The sequence below is a fragment of the Elgaria multicarinata genome, chromosome 11 (assembly GCF_023053635.1).
Source record: "Elgaria multicarinata webbii isolate HBS135686 ecotype San Diego chromosome 11, rElgMul1.1.pri, whole genome shotgun sequence".
NCBI lineage: Eukaryota > Metazoa > Chordata > Lepidosauria > Squamata > Anguidae > Elgaria > Elgaria multicarinata.
Genome location: NC_086181.1, coordinates 46,187,580 through 46,208,877, shown reverse-complemented (window position 1 = coordinate 46,208,877; position 21,298 = coordinate 46,187,580). Strand labels below are relative to the sequence as shown.

The 21,298-nt window shown below is 51.1% G+C and overlaps 2 protein-coding genes across 2 annotated transcripts in view; both read left to right on the top strand.

Moving 5' to 3' along the window:
- ACAP1 (ArfGAP with coiled-coil, ankyrin repeat and PH domains 1) overlaps nucleotides 1-11,759 on the top strand; it is a 38,820-nt gene extending 27,061 nt beyond the window's left edge. Inside the window, exons 14-23 of the mRNA XM_063138644.1 lie at nucleotides 545-753; nucleotides 1,397-1,466; nucleotides 3,981-4,075; nucleotides 5,021-5,190; nucleotides 6,129-6,164; nucleotides 6,824-7,026; nucleotides 7,158-7,267; nucleotides 9,115-9,225; nucleotides 10,191-10,240; nucleotides 11,052-11,759. Coding sequence (XP_062994714.1) covers nucleotides 545-753; nucleotides 1,397-1,466; nucleotides 3,981-4,075; nucleotides 5,021-5,190; nucleotides 6,129-6,164; nucleotides 6,824-7,026; nucleotides 7,158-7,267; nucleotides 9,115-9,225; nucleotides 10,191-10,240; nucleotides 11,052-11,158 — 1,161 coding nt within the window. The 3' untranslated portion in view covers nucleotides 11,159-11,759. The remainder of the gene's footprint in view (nucleotides 1-544; nucleotides 754-1,396; nucleotides 1,467-3,980; nucleotides 4,076-5,020; nucleotides 5,191-6,128; nucleotides 6,165-6,823; nucleotides 7,027-7,157; nucleotides 7,268-9,114; nucleotides 9,226-10,190; nucleotides 10,241-11,051) is intronic.
- Nucleotides 11,760-14,615: 2,856 nt separating this feature from the next.
- On the top strand, nucleotides 14,616-21,274 carry SLC16A11 (solute carrier family 16 member 11). The gene is made up of 5 exons (XM_063137227.1): nucleotides 14,616-14,631; nucleotides 14,969-15,151; nucleotides 16,948-17,091; nucleotides 18,522-19,256; nucleotides 21,051-21,274. The coding sequence occupies exons 1-5, from the start codon at nucleotides 14,616-14,618 to the stop codon at nucleotides 21,272-21,274; spliced, it is 1,302 nt and encodes a 433-aa protein (XP_062993297.1).
- Nucleotides 21,275-21,298: the final 24 nt, after the last annotated feature.

Below are 21,298 nucleotides of genomic sequence, written 5' to 3'. Positions count from 1 at the left end.
CCATCAACGCCAACCCCCGCCTATGTTTTCTCGCGTGGCAATTTGTGTGCATTTCAGGAAAGTATATCTCTGAAAGTCCACAGACGCCGCGTGACCTGGGGAGGCCGGTCCACAGTGGATTCCGCCGGCTGGATTCTTAGGCATCCGAACTCGGTTTAGTCCGTCTCGAAATTCTCCAGCACCCCTTTTTGCCAGCATTCCCGACTATTGGCCACGCTGGCCGAGGCTACTCCAAAATGCCCGGAGATCTTTGCCGAGGGCGCGTTCTCTGCATAGTGTTACGGATCGTATGCCCGCATCATCCATTGGGAATCTTGTTCAGGATCAGGCCCTCCCTGCAGCATCTTAGATTCCCAACGGTCTTTGCGCATTTCCTTCCCAGCCGGTCTACACAGCCTTAAGGGCTAGGAACTTGATGGTTGCCATTTAAATGAAAAAGGGGATTCTCAAAGGTGGAGAACTCTGTGCCTGGTAAAGATCTCTGCCCGTCCCCGCTGTAACAGTGGAGGAGGGTATGCAGGCCTGTGTTTCGCTTCCCCTGCAGCCCCTGGAACGGACGGCGTCCCTCTCGGCAGCCAAGCTGCAGTCCCCAACCAGTCGGAAACTCCGGGGCGGAGTAGACAAGCACGTGGTGGACCAGGTGCAGCGGATGGAGGGCAACGCTCAGTGCTGTGACTGCCGGGAGCCGGCCCCCGAATGGGCCAGCATCAACTTGGGCATCACGCTCTGCATTGAGTGTTCCGGCATCCACAGGTGAGTTGGCATCCGCGGCTGAGGCGAGAGGATGCCGCACGGAGCCAACTCTGACGTCTTTGCTTTCTCTCTGGTCCTTCCCTGCTCTATGGAGGAGGGGCTTGAAACAGGTGGGAGGAGTCTTGGAGCAAGGAGAAGAGCGGGGGTGCAGAAATTTAAGCCCGTAGGCCAAATCCGGCATTTTCCCCCACCCTTCCCGGTTTTAAAAACGCCAAATGCTTCTGCTAAAGCTTCATTACTGGCAGTAAGAGCTGTAAGCTAAAATAGGCTGGCATTTTTGGCTCCGCCGATGTTTTCTTTGGCCCCGCCTACCACTGGAATGACCCCACCCACTCTGGGAGCTTCTCCAAAATGGGGTTCAGCCCTGGGGCTGAGGGGAGGTTCAGCACCTCTGAGCTGGAGTTTTGAAACACAGTTGAGGGGGCTTTAATAGGTGAGTGGCTGAAGTGGGTGGGGCTTGGAGTGTGGGAGGAGCTTGGAAATAAAGGGGCGGGGCTTTTATCAGAAAGGGGTGGAGCTTGTGAGGATGGGAGGGAGCAACATGAGGGAGGGGTCAGGGAACAAGGGTAGAATCTGAAGACGGGGCGATACTCCCCATCCCACTGAAATTTTCCCTCCGTTCTCTCATTCCCTGTCCACATAGGAGTCTTGGCGTCCATTTCTCCAAGGTGCGGTCGCTGACCCTCGACTCATGGGAACCAGAGCTTGTTAAGGTAAAGGGACCGTGGGATGGTGGTGGATCAATTGGGGGAGGGGGGGAGAAGTTGTATGGTGGGGCTCACGTTTCCAGTTTGATGTCAGGCTGCCCCTGGGCTGGTTAAAGAGGGTCCTTGAACAACCAGTTTCTCCCTCTTGTTGGAGGTTGTGAAAAGAGCCCCTCGGAGGGGTGGCGTTCAGTCAATGCTAACCGGAACATTGTGTGACCATGTGATCTTGTGTCATGCCGTTCAACCCCCTTCCAGCAATGGGCTCCCAGCGTCCAGTAGGGAAGCTGCTTTCTCGTAACCTCTGTTTTCCAGGGCTTCTTTAGATAAAAGGGAAATCTTGTTCGCTTACCGGTGCTTTGCTTCCTGCTTCTCTTGCACAATTGTAATGAGCTGAATTGCACAGGAGGAGAGGGGCGACTCCACGTGGTCTGTAATTGAACGCTTCCTCTCCTCTCGGTGCTCATAGCCTTGAATGGGGCAGCGCCCTCTAGTGGGTGTTTTGTAGCACAACTTTAGCTGCTCATGGTAAGAAATGCCGAGATATTTCAGAAGAATCGGGATAGCCAAGGTTTTTTTTAAATGGAATAACCGAGGGAAGGAGAGGGAGACGTGGAGGAGGTTCACGCCATGGTCAAAATGAGCTGCAAACTTCCGTGAGTGGCCAGTCACAAGCGTGCTCTAAATCGCTTGTGTAGAAAAAACCCCAATCTGTGAAATGGGAATTATCGTGACCTACCTTGCAGGCTTAATTGTGGCGAATATAAGCAGGACGAGATTGCAAAGCAAATTCAGCCTACTTCTCTCTGAGGTGGTATACCTGTGTCTAGGCTATAACACTTCAGATTCTGTTTGAATGCTCTCCTCTACAAAAAAAGCAAAACCAAACCCTGCACTTAGAAATCTAGCATATTAGGGTAGCAGCCTCCCTGGCATACTTTCCGCAGGGTATGTTTTTCTGTGCAGGAGCATTGCAACTTGTGAGCCTCCAACCACTGTCTGAAGTCATGCAGCCCAGACATGGGTTTATTGCTTCTGTGAGAACTAGATCCTTGGCAGTGCTATATAAAGGATGGCTGAGAATTAACAGCGGAAGTGTGTGTGTGTGTGTATGTGTGTGTGTGTGTAATATCCCCATTGCAGCTTTTCTTCAAACTGCGGCCCGTGGGCCAGGTTGCCCCACACATTCCCAGAAAACTGAGTGTGTTGTCCTATATCAGCTGGCTTCCTCCTTTCTTGTCTTGCTACCAGAAGAAAGGAAGAAAGAAGGCGTGGAAGCAAAGGAGGAGAAGGAGGCAAGCCGCCAGGGTGACACTACCACCAAGCATCCTATCTGATTCTCGAGTGCCTGTTAGCCACACCCCCTCTCGTCTTTGCCCTCCTGCTAGAATTGGAGGCTGGTGGCTCTGAGGTCAGTGGGGCGGTGAATCCGCACCAGGTCTCAGTCCACATCATGGATGGCTCCTTTAGAGTTCTGACTGAAACCTGGAGTGGATTCACCGCCCTACTGACCTCGGAGGCACCAGCCTTTGCCTCCTGCTAGTCCATTCTTTTGTTACACAAAAACTAGTACAAGTTGTTGTGTAATAAAATAATACCTCTTAATGGCTCTATCAATATATTGCAGGAGAGCCCACAACCTCCCTAGGTAACTGGTTCCATTGTCGTACTGCTCTAACAGTCAGGAAGTTTTTCCTGATGTATAGGAAGCCCGATTCCGGCTGGACATCAGGAAAAACTTCCTGTTAGAGCAGTACGACAATGGAACCAGTTACCTAGGGAGGTGGTGGGCTCTCCCACACTAGAGGCCTTCAAGAGGCAGCTGGACAACCCTCTGTCAGGGATGCTTTAGGGTGGATTCCTGCATTGAGCAGGGGGTTGGACTCGATGGCCTCGTAGGCCCCTTCCAACTCTGCTATTCTATGATTCTATGATCTCTCCCACCAAATACTCTGTATCACACCACAGACCTTCACTGAATTCTTAGCTCACTCCCTGTCTCCTCCCCTCCCCGCTAACTCTACCAGACCATTTCCCTGTCTCTGATCTAAACCTTCCGTCATTTTGTCCTTGTCTGCCTCGCACAGCTTTATGAGAGCCAGTGTGGCGTAGTGGCTAAAATTTTGGACTGGGAATCGGGCGATCCGGGTTCTAATCCCCACTTGGCCATGGAAACCCACTGGGTGACTTTGGGCCAGTCTCAACCTAGCCTACCTCACAGGGTTGTTGTTGTGAGGATAAAATGGAGCAGAGGAGGATTATGTACGCCGCCTTGGGTTCCTTGGAGGAAAAAAGGCGAGATATAAATGCAATAATAAATAAATAAATATAGTACACCCACACTTCACTCCTCCTTCTCACTCTCTCTGCCAATCAGCTCAGACATGCAAAGCCACCCTTCTCACCCTTGGGATACTGACTGAATCATAGATCTATAACAAGAACACACAGTTTATAAACATAAACTCAGCACGGACAGCTGCATAACGTCACCCCCCTCAATGTCTCCCCTGTCTGCTGCAGCTGATGTGCGAGCTGGGAAATCGTGTCATCAACCAGATATACGAGGCTCGGGTGGAGGAGATGAACATGAAACGGCCCCAGCCAGGCTGTTCGCGGTGAGAATCCCTTTCGTTGAAGCGCCTCGGATCTCCTCCTCCTCCCTGCGCCCTTGCCATGGGGTCCATCTGTTAAATGACTCCTCCCTCCTCATTGAAATTGCAACCGAGAATTAGTGTGTCTCTAAATTTGTTCCCACACCTGCCCAGTAGATGGCGCTGTTGCAGAGGACTGTTCTCCTGCAGTTTATATGCTTTGGCCTGTAGGAGTCCCCTGTGGAACTCACCTGTGACATCCCTCCTCTGTCCCTAAACATCACGCCCCAGGAAGCTTTTATAGTTTTATGAAAAAAGGAGGCTAAGCGGAGACACGATAGAGGTGTACAAAATTATGCATGGTGTGGAGAATGTGGACAGGGAGACATTTTTCTCCCTCTCTCAAAATACTAGAACCCAATGGGGACATTATCCCATGAAGCTGATGGGTGGGAGATCCAGGACAAATAAAAGGAAGGACTTCTTCACACAGCGCATAATTAAATTATGGAATTCACTACCACAAGATGTAGTGATGGCCACCCATTTGGATGGCTTTAAAAGGGGGTTGGATAAATTCCTGGAGGACAAGGCTATCGATGGCTACTAGCCCTGATGGTTGTGTGCTATCTCCAGTATTCGAGGCAGTAAGCCTGTGTGCACCAGTTGCTGGGGAACATGGGTGGGAGGGTGCTGTTGCACCGTGTCCTGCTTGTTCATCCCTGGCCAATGGCTGGTTGGCCACTGTGTGAACAGAGTGCTGGACTAGATGGACCCTTGGTCTGATCCAGCATCAGGGCTCTTCTGATGTTCTTATCCCCACCTTCGATTGTCAGTTCTGGGACTCAGCACAGGAATGTGCCAAGTTGCAACAGATTGCTTCTGAGCATGTTTAGAATTTACCTCTGCTGCACATTACTTCCAAAAAAGTAAGTATCCTGTGGATCTCTTTCTCCCCATCTCCCCTAGTTCAGAGAAGGAGGGTTGGATCCGGGCCAAGTATGTGGAGAAGAAGTTCATCACCAAGTTTCCCAAGACTGGGGTGCGCCTGAATCGGGGCGGGGATGTCCGGGGGCCTGAGAAGCCCCCCAAACCGGTCCTCAAACCCAAGCCTCCACACCAGACCCGAGGGACTGCAGGTATGGGGAGAATCTCCCATTCCTTTTCAAGGCAGGGCATAAAAGATTGGGGTAAATTTTAAGGAGCCATAGGGTCTATTTGTGTGTGTCTTGGGGGTAGGGGAAAAAGGAGAGCTTACGGAACTCACTGTCACATGATGTAGTGATGACCAGTAGCTTAGATGGCTTTAAAATGGGATTAGAGAAACCTTTGGAGGAGGAGAAATTTATTGCTGGCTATTTGGAATCTCCAAGTACAGGGGAAGTCTACCTCCAGACACCAGCTGCTGGGGGAGCCACACAAGAGAAGGCTCTGCTTATGGACTTCCTAAAGGTGTCTAGGTGGTAGGTCTGGGATATGGGGTGCTGGACAAGTGGGACCCTTGGTCTGATCCTGCAATGATGATGATGATGATGATGATGATGATGATGATGATGATGATATTGAAGTCTGGCACAGCCTCCCCCCCCCACACGTGGTTTGAGGAGCAGTAATGGTGGCAAACTTCAAAGGCCTCATGGAAATGTAATTGTCCCTGACTACGGCACTGTCCTGTTTTGCTGTTGTCCTTGTGTAACATTTTCAATTAATTATAATTTATACAGTTTTTCTCTTGTTTTTGATGTTCACTGTTCTTAACTTTTGTAAACCGCCCAGAGAGCTTCGGCTATGGGGCGGTATATAAATGTAATAAATAATAATAATAATAATTAATAATAAAAAATGCATTTTAGTGTGAACTGCTTAGAGATTTTATCAGATTAAGCAGTCTGGAAGTATTGGGTTAGGGTGATGCCTGGTTGACTCTTCTATTGACATATTCAGAATGTCTTAACAGCTCAAGGGTAAAACAGTAATCATGAAAAACAGGACAAAAAAATCTATCAACTGAAAACAACAATACAGAACAGGTAAAACATGAAACGGCTCGTTCTCCTTTGTTCTCCTCCTCTTACAGGCAGCAGTAGCCCCAGCCGTCCAAGCACCATCTCAGGTGAGGCTCCTGGAGACGTCTGCTTCCCTGTTCCTCATTTTTTGAGGTGGGGGTTTGTGAGCCTGGTTGAAGAGGCTGGGTTTATTGTCCTGCTGGATGAACCTTCGGATCCTGTGCTCAGGGACAGAGCACTCCTGAGCATGTGAAGAGAGGACTTCCCCTCCCTGCTGAGGATTGTTGGCTCCTTCAGTTTCACAATGACGCACTTTAAATCCTTAATGTTCTTGCTCTTGCTGAGGGAAGAGTGAAGTCTGGACTCTTATTTAAAGTGGGAGGCTATGATGCATTTGTAGACACCGCTATTCAGAGCCGGTGTGGTGTAGTGGTTAGAGTGTTGGACTGGGACTTGGGAGATCCAGGTTCTAGTCCCCACTCAGCCATGGGAGCTCACTGGCTAACTGACTAACCTACCTCACAGGGTTGTTGTGATGATAAAATGGAGAAGAGGGAGATCATGTAAGCTGCCTTGGGTTCTTTACAGGAGGAAAAATGGACTGGAAGCATGGTTTGCTCTTATCTCCAGAGATAAGAGTGCAGTTCAAGGGCAGTTCACCTTTAAATACCCTGCAAAAAATTGAGCTGTCACAAAGATTTTGAGCTCTTGCCTAGAACTGTGTTGTGTATTTTGGTTTACCCTCTCCATCTGCCTTTCTCCCCAGGGCTGCGGGAAGGGGTGTCTCCAGGTGCTGCCTCCGCTTCTGAGGATCTGCAAAACCTGCACCCGGGGGCCCTGCTGTACCGTGCAGCAGCCGCACCCCCAAGCTTGCCCACGATGGCGGACGCCCTGGCCCACGGCGCAGACGTCAACTGGGTGAACACAGCCCACGAAAGCCGTACCCCCTTGCTACAGGCGGTTGCCGCAGTGAGTCTGCTGTTTGGGTCTGGAGGTGGGGAGGGGTCCTGGAGCCAACGGGTGGCTTAAAGTTCTGATGTTCTCCGACTCTCATCCACTCTTCTATTTTTCTTTTTAACCTTTTCTCTGCTTTTGCCCAGAATTCTCTCTTGGCCTGTGAATTCTTGCTGCAAAACGGAGCCAGCGTCAACCAGCCTGACAGCAGAGGCAGGGGTCCGCTACACCACGCTACCATCCTGGGACACACCGGGTAGGTCTCTTCCTTGACTTTTGAGCTTCCCTTTCCCCCCCCCTCACTCCTGCCTTTTTATCCTTTTTTGGTCTTCGTTACTCTCTAACTCTCTCTCTGTGAGTACGTGGTGTCTACGACTTTTTTTTATCTTTGGCTTCTATTTTTATAAAATATTTTCGGTCTATTTGTTTGTTTCGCATTCTTGATGCTATGGTCAGGAAAAAGCACATGTGTGAACAAGCACACATAAGTTAAACCAAGTGTTTTGGACTCCAGCTCCCATAATCCCTTGCCATTGGGCAGGGGTTCATGGGAGTTGCAATCCAAAACATCTGGAGGTCACCAGGCTGCCTACCCCCGAGTGGAACAAATGCAATTGTTAATTGTGTTTTCAATGTCTTTCTTTTATTATCGTTTTAATCAAGTTTTAATTTTAAAAGTTTAGTTCCTATGATTGTAAGCCGCCTTGAGTGTCGTTTTCTTGGTAGAAAGATGGGCTACAAATAAAATAAATATATTAATAGGAAGGTAGGAATCTGCAACTCAAGGCTTGAGTGCCAGTTCTGGTGAAACTGCAGGGTGCAAATCAAATCAAGCAATCCATTACTCCCCGTCTTGCTTGATATTCTGCGCTTTCTTCAGCTGGTGGGGCAGGACCCATTACTAAGTCACAGCCTGCCCTAAGCTGGTAAAAACATTTTAAGAAGTGGGTCCTAACTGTATGTGTACCTAAGGGTGGGTTTCGGCGCTGAAAAGGCTGAAGACTGGCAGGTGCTGTTCTCCAGGGTTTTAGAGTGGGGTCTTCTCTAGCCCTCACTGGAGATTGAACCTGGGACGTCCTGCATGCAAAATATGCAACATCACAACATGTTTAAATCCACGTTCAGCTTACCTTGGTACCACTTGCCAGACCTGAGTTGCTAGAGCCAAATAGCTCTTTGCAAGACCTCAGCTCCTCTGCAAGTTAACCTCTGCAGACCGGCATTGCAGGAGTTGCGTAGCTCAGCATTTACAGACTGAAATGTGGGCTTGGCATCAGGCAGTTGTGATGGGGGCCATCCCCAAAGGTGAAGGAAGGGAGGAGTTTATTTATTTATTTATTACATTTTTATACCGCCCCATAGCCGAAGCTCTCTGGGCGGTTCACAAAAATTAAAACCATCATAAAACAACCAACAGGTTAAAAGCACAATTACAAAATACAGTATAAAAAGCACAACCATGATAAAACCACGCAGCAAAATTGATATAAGATTAAAATACAGAGTTAGAACAGCAAAATTTAAATTTAACTTAAAATTAAGTGTTAAAATACTGAGAGAATAAAAAGGTCTTCAGCTGGCGACGAAAAGAGTACAGTGTAGGCACCAGACGGCCCTCTCTGGGGAGCTCATTCCACAGCTGGGGTGCCACAGTGGAGAAGGCCCTCCTCCTAGTAGCCACCTGCCTCACTTCCTTTGGCAGGGGCTCACGGAGAAGGGCCCCTGTGGATGATGTTAAGGTCCGGGTAGGTACATATGGGAGGAGGCGTTCCTTCAGATAACCTGGCCCCAAACCTGCTGTTCCTGGCTAATTGCTGAAGGGCTGAATATCTTAAATCGAGCTTTTGGAGACAGATTGACTCAGAGACTGCGGTGATCCACTTCAATCTTACTCTCTGCTTAAGCAAGTGTCAGAACTCTCCCTTGAATTTGCAATGTGGGGATAACAACCAGGAGCCTACCTTACTGGGTCGTTGTAGGACTTCTGCCGATAATGTGTACAAAGCTGTTTAAATGCACACAAAAGAACTGTATGCAGGCCTGATGGGTCCAGTGGAAACAGCTACAGAAAAGCGGCATTTTCCCTGTTTCCCCTTTTGCTAGCCTGGCTTGCCTGTTCCTCAAGCGCGGTGCCAAAATGAACGCGGCCGACGGAGACGGGAAGGATCCTCTCAGCATCGCCATAGATGCAGCCAATGCAGATATCGTGACCTTGTAAGTGAGGCTCGGCTGCTTTTCCCACCGGCCCGGGTACCAAAGGTCCCCGTGAAATGCAGTGGTGGCTTGTGCCTCTTAGAGGGGCAGGAAGGAAGAGGTGGATTATGGGAAGGACACCCTGGTGTGCCAGCTTTTCCTCAGTCACAGGGCGGGGAAGTGCAAAATATCATGGAACGATTGGGATGGAAAAGGGGACCCTGACAATCCTCCTCCTATCTGCCTCTTCCCAAAGGCAGGAATGCCTTATCCATCATGGTCTCTCCTCTTACTTCAGGGGCCTTGAATCTCAGGGATGGAGACCAAATTCAGCATTCCTGGAGTCCCCGAAAAGCTACGGCTCTTTCCTCCAGATGCTAATTGTTTGGTCAGGCTGAGGAATGCTGAGAGTTGTAGGACTTTTTTCTGTCTGAACAGGCATAGGATTGCATCCATGATTGTTTCCATTAAAGTAGGTTCAGACAACTAAGTATTGCAGCCCCATCTTAAAAGGGAACAACTGTGCTTTCCTGGGGAGAGAGTTTCACAATGCTGGGGCCGCCACCAAAAAAGCCCTGTCCCTCGTCCTCACCAGCCTGATGGATCTTACCGGCAGAGCCTCTATGGCTGATATTAAAGCCCAGGCAAGTTCATATAGGTGCAGCTGGTCCTTCAGAGAACCTAGCCCCAAGCCACTTAGGGCTTTAAGATCACAACCAGCACTTCGAATTGATCCCAGAAACACGTTGGAAACCCGTGCAGCCAATACAGAATTGATATTATCTGCTTTGATTGCCTGGCGCCACCAGCCGAAGGTTTTGAACAATCTTCAAGGGCAGCCCCAGGCACTGTGTATTGCAGTAGCCCAGTCTAGATGTCACCAAGGCATGAGGAACTGTGGGGAGGTTTGCACTCGCTATTATGACCCATAGCTGTTTCTCTTTTGTTTCTCTCTCTCCCTCCCCCCCCCCCACATCTCATCAAAGATTGCGGTTGGCTAAGATGCGTGAAGCTGAGCTTGCCATGGGCCAATCAGGTGAGTGTTACCTGTTCTGGGGACTGGAGATAGAAAGGGATGGAGCTCTGAATTGTGAGGTCTGGGGCCATTCTCAGCCCAAAGCTCTTCATTCCTTTGGGGAAAAGTTTGCCAATCCCTGCTTCTGCTGTGGGTGGGGGCTGGCCTGGCCTGGCCATGGCCAAACTTTGGCCTCCATTTGCTCCATCTGTAAAATGGGAATAATAGTAGTATATTTTGCAGGGCGTCCCATAGGAGGACAAAGAAGGGGTGGCATTTACACAGTTTGGCTCACATGGATTGCTTTAAAATAATATTTTCTCTTCAGCGGATTGCTTTTTTGGATTCCTTCCAAGCGTCATGAGAATTATACTTTGCGTGTTGAGAACCGGCCCGGCCCTGTCCTTAGGCAGGGTGAGGCAGCAGATTTTAAGTGACAAGGAAAGGCAGCAAATGGTTGATGATTTAATGTATTGTGGCTGCAGTTTAACTCCCAGGGAGAGACGCTTGTGGGATTTCCCGCCTCTGGTGCCAAAACCAACTTGGCCAGACTTGGGTCCTGAATACCGTGATGTGGGGTGAGGGGAGCACTTGGTATTCAGCCTCCGGGCAGCAAAATGTTTTGGGCCGGCCCCGGTGGAGAATACTTTGTTAGATACCCACCCTCTTGAGCTTCAGATCTCAGGGTTCCTGGGCAGGGGCTGCCCCACAGCCATACCGGGGAGGTCAGGTCAGGATGGGGCAGGGAGTGCTTCCTTCATGTATGGGGGATCCCTGAGACCTCTGATGTGATCTTGTGCTTTGCCTCCTCCTCCTCCTCCTCCTCCTCCAGGAGACGAAACCTACCTTGACATCTTCCATGACTTTTCCCTCATGGCGTCCAACGACCCGGAGAAGCTGACGCGGCGAAGTGGCGACCTGAAACTGACGACGTTGTGAATCCTGGGGAATCCCGCTCTTCCCCGCTGCCCTCCCAAAAAGATGATAATATGGGGCGGGGCGGGGAGGAGGAGAGGCACCCCTTGGGCGTGTCGGCCTTCAAAAACTCTGGGGACAGCAGCAAGCCCCAGTCGACTCCTGGAGACAGACGGGGGCGGAAGCCAAGACAGACGGGGTGGCCGAGAATGGCCACCCTAAATCTACGTCTCGCTCTCCTCTTTCTACCCTGGCTGGTTTGGACCCCTTGCAGGAAATGCATCACAGGGTTTTGTTGAGGGACCCGGCAAGGATGAAGAATTCCGCTCTCCCGCTGCAGCACTCGGAGCTTGTTTTGTGCCGCCGCCAGTATTATTTTTTAATTTATTGCTCTTGGACAGGAGAGTGTCCTGTCTGCGCCACGCTTGTCGCCACGGGACGGATGAGAAGCGGATTGTGCCTTTGCCTCTCCTGTGATCCAGCCATCACTTCCCACCCTGTGCCTCGAAGAGGCGATCCCGCTTCCCAGGGAAGCGGTTGTGGGGGTGGGGGAACGTTAGCGGGGAAAGCTGTAGGTTATATGTCGGGAGAGGACACGGAATAAACACAGCGACCCAGAGAGAGAGAGAGAGAGAGAAACAGTGCCTACTTTGTGTGTGTGTGTGTGTGTGTGTGTGTGCGTGTTACAGACACTGTACCCCCGAGTCGGGAAGAAGCACATTTTCTGGGGTTGGAATTGATTATACCAACAGGGACACATTTAGGAAAACGCTTCCATGAACTGATTGTTTGATGGAAAGCCTGGCCAATACACACCAACCCGCACTGCATCAATTGTTTAAAATTTCAATGTGCCTCTGGCCAGAGCCCCCTACCCCAAATTACCAGTACACGTGTGCATGCACCAGTGCGTTCTGCTCCCATGTTTTTATTTAATTTCCCCCCCTTCTTTAAGGATCTGGGGCTTAATTATTCAGTGGGAGAACCCCCTGCAGAATGCCCCAATTCAATTTCTGGCATCAGGGAGGGCTGGAAAAACTCCTGAAGAGCTTCGGCTATGCGGTGGTATATAACTGCAATAAATAAATAAACCCTGCAGAGCCATTGCTGCCAGCCAGTGTCAGCAATACTGGGCTAGGTGGACTGATGGTTCGACTCAGTATAAAGCAGCTACTGCTATTCCGACAGAGCGACCTGGCCCAGGGTCACCCACTGAGAGTTTCAGAGTTGGGTGTGGAGCTTGAACCCAGCACCGGTATTCATGCCGCTATCACGATTTGCATTACTCCGTGAAACTAGGTTGCTACGTACGTGCTCAGGAGAGCTCTTGTATTCAGTACTGCTCATCTCTCGGGATCAAGTCCCAACACTGGAAAAAGGCTCTGAATTTAAGCCTTGGTACATCCCAAATTAGATTTTGCACTCTGCTGAGGATAACAGGCCAGGTAGAGGAAGGGCTATCCCGTATCCTGTCTATAGTATTACTAAAAAATATTTTGTGTGTGTGTGTGTGCTTGGGTTTTTTTTACTAGCTTTGTGCCTTTAACAGCAAGGTAGGATGAAATCTAGCAACTTCAGTGCTGCTTTGCCCGCCCTCCACTCCAAGAAAGGGGTAGAAGACATTTGAGAGGTCCGTTCAGTTCACATTTCCATTTGAACGCATCAGATTTACACTTCCTGAATCTAAAAACATTCCAGAATTCAGTTCACCGTTGAAAACTGTACTTTTCTGAAAGTTTGGGCTGCAGTTCGACAATGACGTTTGCGCAAACAATGCATGCCTTTGAAAAAGTGCCTACAAAACTCTTCCATTTTGAAAACGATGCACAAAAATGCTTTCTTTAATGCATATGGTTGAAAAAAATGTGTACGATAAATACCTACCTTTTGAAAAACGTGCAACAAAAATAATTGCGGATTTTCAAGCGGATGGAAAAAAAATTTAACTTGCAATCCGCTGTGGGAATGGGATGGGACAAACTTAAAAGTGGGGAAAATGAGAACGTGAGCACCGTGGGGGCGTTGAAGGGTTCGCCCATCCCCTATAGAGGTGGTGCTGGTCAAATCAAATATAGTTTATTTGTACAGCAGAAGCCATGACAATAAAACAATGCATAAAAAACCAAGAGTTTAAACATGGGTTTAAAATAATATTAAAACCTAACCATAAGGGGCTGTTTGACTTCTCACAAACAGGTGGTGCTCGTAGCACCTGCTTCTAGCGGAGCGGCACACGTTGGGGGGGGGGGGGCTCTGTCGGCCACCCAAGGTGGCAGCCCCTCCCCGGCTGGGCTGGGCTGGGCTGGGCTGGGTGTCGCTTCCTTCTGCCCTCTGGTGCCCGTGCCAAGTGGTGCCCATTTGCTGCCACCTTCAAGTCTGGGCAGTTCAACTTCTAGGTGGCAGGGATTGGCACCTGGGACACCCCTGCCCACCGCTGTAGAAGACCCACATTGCTGAAGCGACAGCCCTCTACCCACGCTATTTGCAGGTAAAAGAACACCGGTATGCATGCGGGATGGTTCTACACCCTCCAGATTTAGGGGAAAGGGTCCAGTGGGAAACTGGCAAAAGTTTGCCAAACAGGGTGATGGGATGAGGGAGATCAGGTTGAAGGGGTGTGTGGTTTACAAACCCCCCTTTTTCATCCCCAGCTCTAATCCCATCACCGGGGCGGGACAACCATCTTTTCAGGGATGCTTTAGGGTGGATTCCTGCACTGAGCAGGGGGTTGGACTCGATGGCCTTGTAGGCCCCTTCCTACTCTGCTATTCTATGACCCCTCTTCTCTCCCTGCACCCTTTTTGAAACCAGGAGTCTAGGCTCCCACAGATTTCTTGCTGTGAGCTCCATTCCCCCCAACCCAGAATTTAGGGTCACTTGATCAACTGGCCCAAACTCCCTTAATGAACCCAGGTAGGGTGACCAGATGCACTGGGAAACTCCAGAGTCTTCCGGAAAAGCAGAGGTCTCTGGGGCAACCAGGACTGACCCCCAATTCACCGGGGGAAAGGGCTGGGAGATGCGTTCCCGGACTACCACGAATAGGTCCTCCAGCCCTCCCCAAGTGCCGATCTAGCAGAAGGCTAGATCGGCGCTGGGGCCGGGGGCTGGAAGACACATCTCCCAGCCCCCGCCTCCCCCCAGGGCCGATCTAGCCCTTCTGCTGTGCTGGCCAGGTGTCTCCCTGCCATCTCGTAGTAGTCCTGCTTCACGCAAACACCCAATCGCCTCTGGTTCTGGGTAGAACCCAGGAGTTCAAGTCCTCCCCACCACACGCAGCCCCCCCCCCAGTTTATCTGTTCTCTTCTCAGCCATTGCACCTCCTCAAACGCGCCCTTGAAAAAGGAGGTTTCCCAGGAGCGTTGGGTTACTACAGACCAGAATCTGCTGCCCCAACCGGTTCTAAATTGTCCTTCAGCCTCTGGATTAAGAATGTTAGCACCTCCTTATATAATGAGTTGGCAGCATTGTTTACATTGTGATGGGGAAGAGGGCTGGTGGATGTGGGTTGTGATGGGGTTGTGTTAACTATAGGGTCATGCTTTCATAGGATAATTGTGGGCCCGCTGCTAGTTAACAAGAACCCAGCATGATGGGTACGGGGCAGAGTCCCTGCCTTGCCACCTCCTTCCAGCAGGTGGTGTGCTGCTGCCCCCTGCAGTGCAAGTCTGGAACTGCTACAATCTCGCATTAGGAAGTGTCCTTCCAAACTTTGCATCTAGGGAAGAGCTGGGGCAAGGCAGAGGGGGCGGGGGGGGAATCACGTTTTCTAAATGCACTATCTTCTATGCAAAGGCTTGTCCAGGAGCCCAGGGATGTCTTTACCCCTAGAAGAACCCCCAGATGGGGGCTGGGGCTGGCTGATCGCCCTCTCTGGATTCCTGGCAAACTCCCTCACTTACGGCGTCTTGCGATCTCTTGGCGTCCTCTTCGAAGACTTGGTGGAGGCTTTCGATGCCAGCGCTGCCCAAGTTTCCTGGGCAACGGCCATTGCCTTGGCGACACAGCAGTTTGCTAGTGAGTGTTCCAGTCGGGGGCCAGCAACGAGGAGGCCCTGCACTGAGCAGGGGGTTGGACTCGATGGCTTTATAGGCCCCTTCCAACTCTACTATTCTATGTTTCTATGGTGGCATTTATTTTATCCAGCTTTTCCACGGTCATGTGTAAAGTATTCTTAGTTGTAAAATTATTTTAAAAAGGTTTTTGAGCAATGTTGGGAAGGGACAAGCACTGTGGCAGAGCACATGCTTTGCAGGCAGAAGTTCACCAGTTCAGCACCAGCAAACCAGCTTTAAAGAAACATATTAAGGTGGGTTTTTTTTTTAAAAAAACACCAAAACTCTCCCAAGAGAGAAGAGAATCACTGCCTTTGAAGTAGACCCACCTTCCTCAACCTGGTGACACCCAGATTTGTTGGACTATTTATTTATTCATTCCATCTTCAGGTTTATAATCTAAAGGGCACAACATACAAGGAAACAGTGGTGGGGAGGGAGGAGGAAAAATGTAAGCCCAGCTAACAGTTCTTAAAGCTACATTCTTATAATTACTAGCTGGGCTGGATTACTAGCTGGGATAGCTAGATCAGGTAGCCTGATGGGGTGGCTTCCTCCAGGTGACATTTGAGGGCGGGGGGGGGGGCAAAGGCAGTTGGTCTCCCTTTGCTCTGCAGCCTAATGGAATCACTGCCGCTGGGTGACAATGGAGGGATGTTTTGCTAATTCTCTTGCAAGAACAAGGTGGTGAGTTGGGAGTTGTAGTCCATTCCTCTTCCCCAGCATTCCTGATCATTGGCCATGCTGGCTGGGGCTGATGGGAGTTGAAGCCCCGAATACTCAGAGAGCAGCAGGTTGGGGAAGTGCTAGATTTAGGGTGACCCTATGGAAAGGAGGACTGGGCTCCTGTATCTTTAACAGTTGCATAGAAAAGGGGATTGCAGCAGGTGCCATTTGTATGCATGCAGCACCTGGTGAAATTCCCTCTTCATCACCACAGTTAAAGCTGCAGGAGCCCTGCCCTCCTGTCCTCCTGTTCATATGGCCACCCTATATCCTGGGCTCCACCACTGAGGAGTGGTGTTCCAATTCTTTGCTTGCATCCCTTTCTTCATTTCATCTCCCCCGCTTCTGTCCTGCTGTGGCAGGCGTGTTGAAGCTCTTTCTGCACAAAGGCGCTGTCGAGGCCCCGGGGCCCAGTGGTAAAAAGGCAGGAGAACGAAACCCCGGTGTTTTGAGCCTTCCAGCTCTTCCCGCCCAGCACTAAGCTTCTGGGGAGGCATTTCAACCTTTCAGAACCAGAGGAAGCCCTGCAAAAGCCGGGAAACTGCAAATACATCAGTGGTTGGGGGGGATGGGGCGTGGCCAGGGAGACTGGGCGTGGCTAGCTGGGGAACCCAGGCAGGGCCCTTTGACTCACGGGCCGGCGTACAACACCCTTGTGTCAATGTGCTGAAATCACCTCTTGTTATCCTTCTGTTCCATTTTTGTGTGTGTGTGAAGTCTTTACAAAACTGTAGCATGTATTTGACACTCTGCACATGCTCAGAGATGTTATCTCTCTGTCTCTGTCTCTCTCTCTCATCCATCTCTTCCCTCTTCCTCTGCCTTGCTGTTCCAGTACCGCACAGACAGGGGCTGATTTCTCACAGTTTGTTTTCCCAAGCTGTATCCTTTGGTGGCGAGTTCTGGCACAAACGAAGCATTGCGGAACGCGCCCTCCCCTCTGCCCCCGATATCTACGCCGTGACACACTTCTTCCGCTTTTTGTGGGTCCCCTGGCTCACCCTTTCCCAACCCTCTCATGTCCCTCCCAAGGTCCACTTGGCACAGCGGCCAGCGTGCGCTACGGAGCCCGACCGGTGGTGATGCTGGGCGGATTGCTGTCCTCTCTGGGCCTGCTCTGGGCTGCCTTCAGCACCACCTTAATCCAGCTGTACCTCACCCTGGGATTTCTGACAGGTGAGTCGGTGTGGGTGCCACTCTTGGATTTGGGCCACCTGGGAATCAAATCATAGAATCACGGAATGGTAGAGTTGGAAGGGGCCCATAAAGCCATCGAGTCCAACTCCCTGCTCCATGCAGGAATCCACCTTAAAGCATCCCTGACCGATGGCTGTCCAGCTGCCTCTTGAAGGCCTCTAGTGTGGGAGAGCCCACAACCTCCCTAGGTAACTGGTTCCATTGTTGTACTGCTCTAACAGTCAGGAAGTTTTTCCTGATGTCCAGCCGGCATCTGACTTCCTGTCATTTGAGCCCATCATTCCGTGTCGTGCACTCTGGGATGATGGAGAAGAGATCCTGGCCCTCCTCTGTGTGACAACCTTTTGTGAACTGCCCAGAGAGCTTCAGCTATTAGGCGGTATAGAAATTCAATAAATAAATAAACAAACAAACAAACCTTTCAAGTCCTTGAAGAGTGCTCTCATGTCTCCCCTCCATCTTCTCTTCTCCAGGCTAAACATGCCCAGTTCTTTCAGTCTCTCTCCATAGGGCTTTGTTTCCAGACCCCTGATCATCTTGTCACCCTCCTCTGAACCCCCTCCAGCTTGTCTGCATCCTCCTTGATGTGTGGCATCGTTACCCTTTTCTTGGGTGGACTTTATTCGTTCAAAGCATTTTTATCCTGCTCTTTGGCAAAAGAGACTCCTGGAACAGCTTACATATAACCAGTAAAACAAGACAGTCTCTGCGCCTGCAGGCTTCCAGTCGGAAGAAGACACCACACACAAGGAAACAGAATGGAGAGGGAAGAGGAAAAACCCTTCATGCCCATGTTGCCCTCCCTGTTTTTTTTAGCGGGAGAGAGCCAGTCGGTGTTTTAGGCTGGCCTTGCGCTCTCCAGGGGAGTTGGAATATGACTCCCCTTGTCTCTGGCCATCGATGGGCATGCTGACTGGGGAGAATGGGAGCTAGTCCACCACATCTGGAGGATGCCAGGTCAGGGAAGTCTGTTTTAGACTATGCATGTACCAGGTTTTGGGGTCATTTTGGCTCTTGTGCCGTTTCCCCCCCCCTCCATTCTAAAAGGTCAAAATCTGTCTCTGAAGGTTCAGTCACCAGCAGCGAGAGCTTTTGAGCGAAAAGAGGATGGTGTTTTGGCCATGCCCCTTTGCTTTTGGCTCCACCCACCACTGGAATACACCCCCCCCCCCCGGAGCTGCTGTGAAGTGAAATTCAGTCCTCAGGCCCACAGAGGTCCAACACCCCCGTAGTACATCTTTGCCACAACTTGCATAATCTTTCGCCATCCGAAATCTGGTTCCCTCTCTAGGTGGGTGCAGAGATGGAGTGGCCGCCTGCTGCCCCACCCTGCCCCGCATTCTCTCCCCGCTTTAAGCGCCCCTCCGGCTCTTGTGCTGAACTCTCCCTTCCCTTCTGTCTCCCTGCAGGTCTGGGCTGGGCGCTGGCCTTCGCCCCCGTCATGGGCACCCTCGCCCGCTACTTCTCGTCCCGGCGCTCCGTGGCGATGGGGCTGGCGCTGACAGGCAACGGCCTCTCCTCCTTCGCCCTCTCCCCACTCCTGAGGCTGCTGGCACAGCACCTGGCCTGGCGAGGGGCCCTGCTCATCACTTCAGCCCTGGGCCTCCACCTCTTGCTCTGTGGGGCCCTCCTCCGCCCCCTGGCCTTGCGGGGGGACCGGCCTGGTTCGGGTTCTGGGTTCGACTTGGGCCTTTTCACCCAGCGAGGCTTCGGGGCCTTTTCTCTGGGCACCGGCCTCCTGGCAGCCGGCTACTTCACGCCTTACGTTCACCTGGAGCCGTACGGCCGGGCGCTGGGCCTGCACCCCTACGAAGCCGCCTTCGTGGCATCCCTAGCCGCGCTCTCGGATGCGCTGGCCCGGCTGCTGGCCGGCTGCCTCGCGGACCGGGGCCTGACCTCGCCGGTGCGCCTCCTGGTGCTCTCCAGCTCCCTGACCGGCTGCAGCCTCCTCTTGTTTCCGCTCGCCTCCTCCTACGTCGGCGCCCTCGTCCTGGCCTTGTTCTATGGCACCAGCGCAGGCAGCTTTGCCACGGTGGCATTTGGAGTCCTGCCCACGCTGGTCGGGGTGGCCCGCGTGGTGAACGCCACGGGGCTGTGTCTGATGGTCATGAGCATCGGGGGATTGCTGGGACCTCCACTGTCCGGTAAGGACCATCCGCACAAAGCGGAATGCTTATTGACCCTCGGCAGGCGACGGGCTGCAAGACTTGGCAAGTTAGGGCACACTTTGCTAAACCTGAGCTGCCGGATAGCTCGCAGATTTGCTGGGAAGCCGACTACAAGGTGCTTTGTTCTAGATCAGCCTTCCCCAACAAGGTGTCCTCCAAAGTTGCCAGACCACAACTCCCATCTATTTATTATTATATTATTTATTTAAAGTTTGTCTTTGTTTTTAAATCCCACTCCTCAGCCAAAAAGAAAAGGTCTCCTGGTGCAGTTTCCATGCGATCGGTTCATCCCTGCCCACTGGCTTACAATCTAAAAAGGCACGGCACACAAGGAAAACGGGTGGGAAAGGAAGAGGAAAAAGGCTGGGGGAAGGGAGGCTGGGGGAAGGGAGCCATTTCCTTTCTCAGCTCCTTCTGTGCATCCTGCTGGAATGCAAGTATGGCTTAGGCTTGCTGGCTGGAAGTTCATGGGAACTGTAGTCCGACACATCTGGAGGGAAAGGGTAATCTAGGATTTTAAATGGCAGCACCAACACGCTGGAGCGTGTTCAGAGGAGGGCAACCAGGATGATCAGGGGTCTGGAAATAAAGCCCTATGAAGAGAGACTGAAAGAACTGGGCAGGTTTAGCCTGGAGAAGAGAAGATGGAGGGGAGACATGATAGCACTCTTCAAGGACTTGAAAGATTGTCACCCAGAGGAGGGCCAGGATCTCTTCTCGATCCTCCCAGAGTGCAGGACACGGAATAACAGGCTCCAGTTACAGGAAGCAGATTCCAGCTGGACATCAGGAAAAACATCCTGACTGTTAGAGCAGTACAACTATGGAACCCTAGAGGCATTGAAGATGCAGCTGGACAACCATCTGTCAGGGATGCTTTAGGGTGGATTCCTGCATTGAGTGGGGGGTTGGTCTCGATGGCCTTAAGAGGACCCTTCCAACTCTACTATTCTATGATTCTATGACCAGTACTAAGGATCTAAGAGGGTATTGGCATATTGGGATATATTTTCAAAACAGTGCCTGAATGTAATGCAAACACGAAAATATCTTCCATCGTATTTATTTATTTATTTATTTATTACATTTTTATACCGCCCAATAGCCGAAGCTCTCTGGGCGGTTCACAAAACCTGACAGGAAGGGCCTCAAAATCAGGGGAAGCCGACACAAGGGGCTGCATGTTTTCTTGGGCAAGCAGCGAGGCACGATTGGGAAAACATCACCGGTGGTGACCAAAGCCCAGCCCTGGTCTTCGATTTTCAAAATTACGTAAGAGCAGCCCTGCCTGCTCAATCAGACCAAGGGCCTGCATAGCCCAGCACCCAGTCTCCAACAGTGGTCAGCCCTGTAAACTTCTGGACAGCCTATGAACAGGGCATGAAAGCTGTATCCGGTACTCAGAACATGGGTTTTCTATTTCACAGTTATTGTTAGAAGTTATTGACAGACACACACCAAAGCTGTCTATTCCTCCTTTTAAAAATCTCGATGTAAGCTGCTAACCCTCAAGGCATCTTGTGAAGGCAGGGATGAGCAGTACGACAATGGAATCAGTTGCCTGGTGAGGTTGTGGCCTCTCCCACCCTAGAGGCCTTCAAGAGGCAGCTGGACAACCACCTGTCAGAGATGCTTTAGGGTGGATTCCTGCATTGAGCAGGGGTTGGACTCGATGGCCTTATAGGCCCCTTCCAACTCTACTATTCTATGATTCTATGATTCTATAATCGCCATCAGCCTCCTACTGAATCCTCCCCTATTTCTCTGCAGGCCTCTTGAGGGATATCACGGGAGACTTCACGGCCTCGTTCCTAGTTGGCGGAGCCTTCGTCCTCTGTGCCAGCGTGGTCTTCCTCAGCCTGCCTTCTTTCTTTGACGGCTGCCGCGGCTGTCCACATACTGCAACTCCCGGCGCCCAAGGAGAGCCACAAGTCCTTGGATCGATTCCCTTCCTGCCTCCTCAGCCCATCAACAATGACTGTTCACAAATATGAAAGAAAAAAAGTTTCTGTCCCTGC

Bases quoted from the DNA above. Each gene is read 5' to 3' on its own strand.
- SLC16A11 (XM_063137227.1), top strand. The intron at 17,092-18,521 runs GTGAGTCGGTGT...GTCTCCCTGCAG, and splicing joins CACCCTGGGATTTCTGACAG to GTCTGGGCTGGGCGCTGGCC. The intron at 19,257-21,050 runs GTAAGGACCATC...ATTTCTCTGCAG, and splicing joins GCTGGGACCTCCACTGTCCG to GCCTCTTGAGGGATATCACG.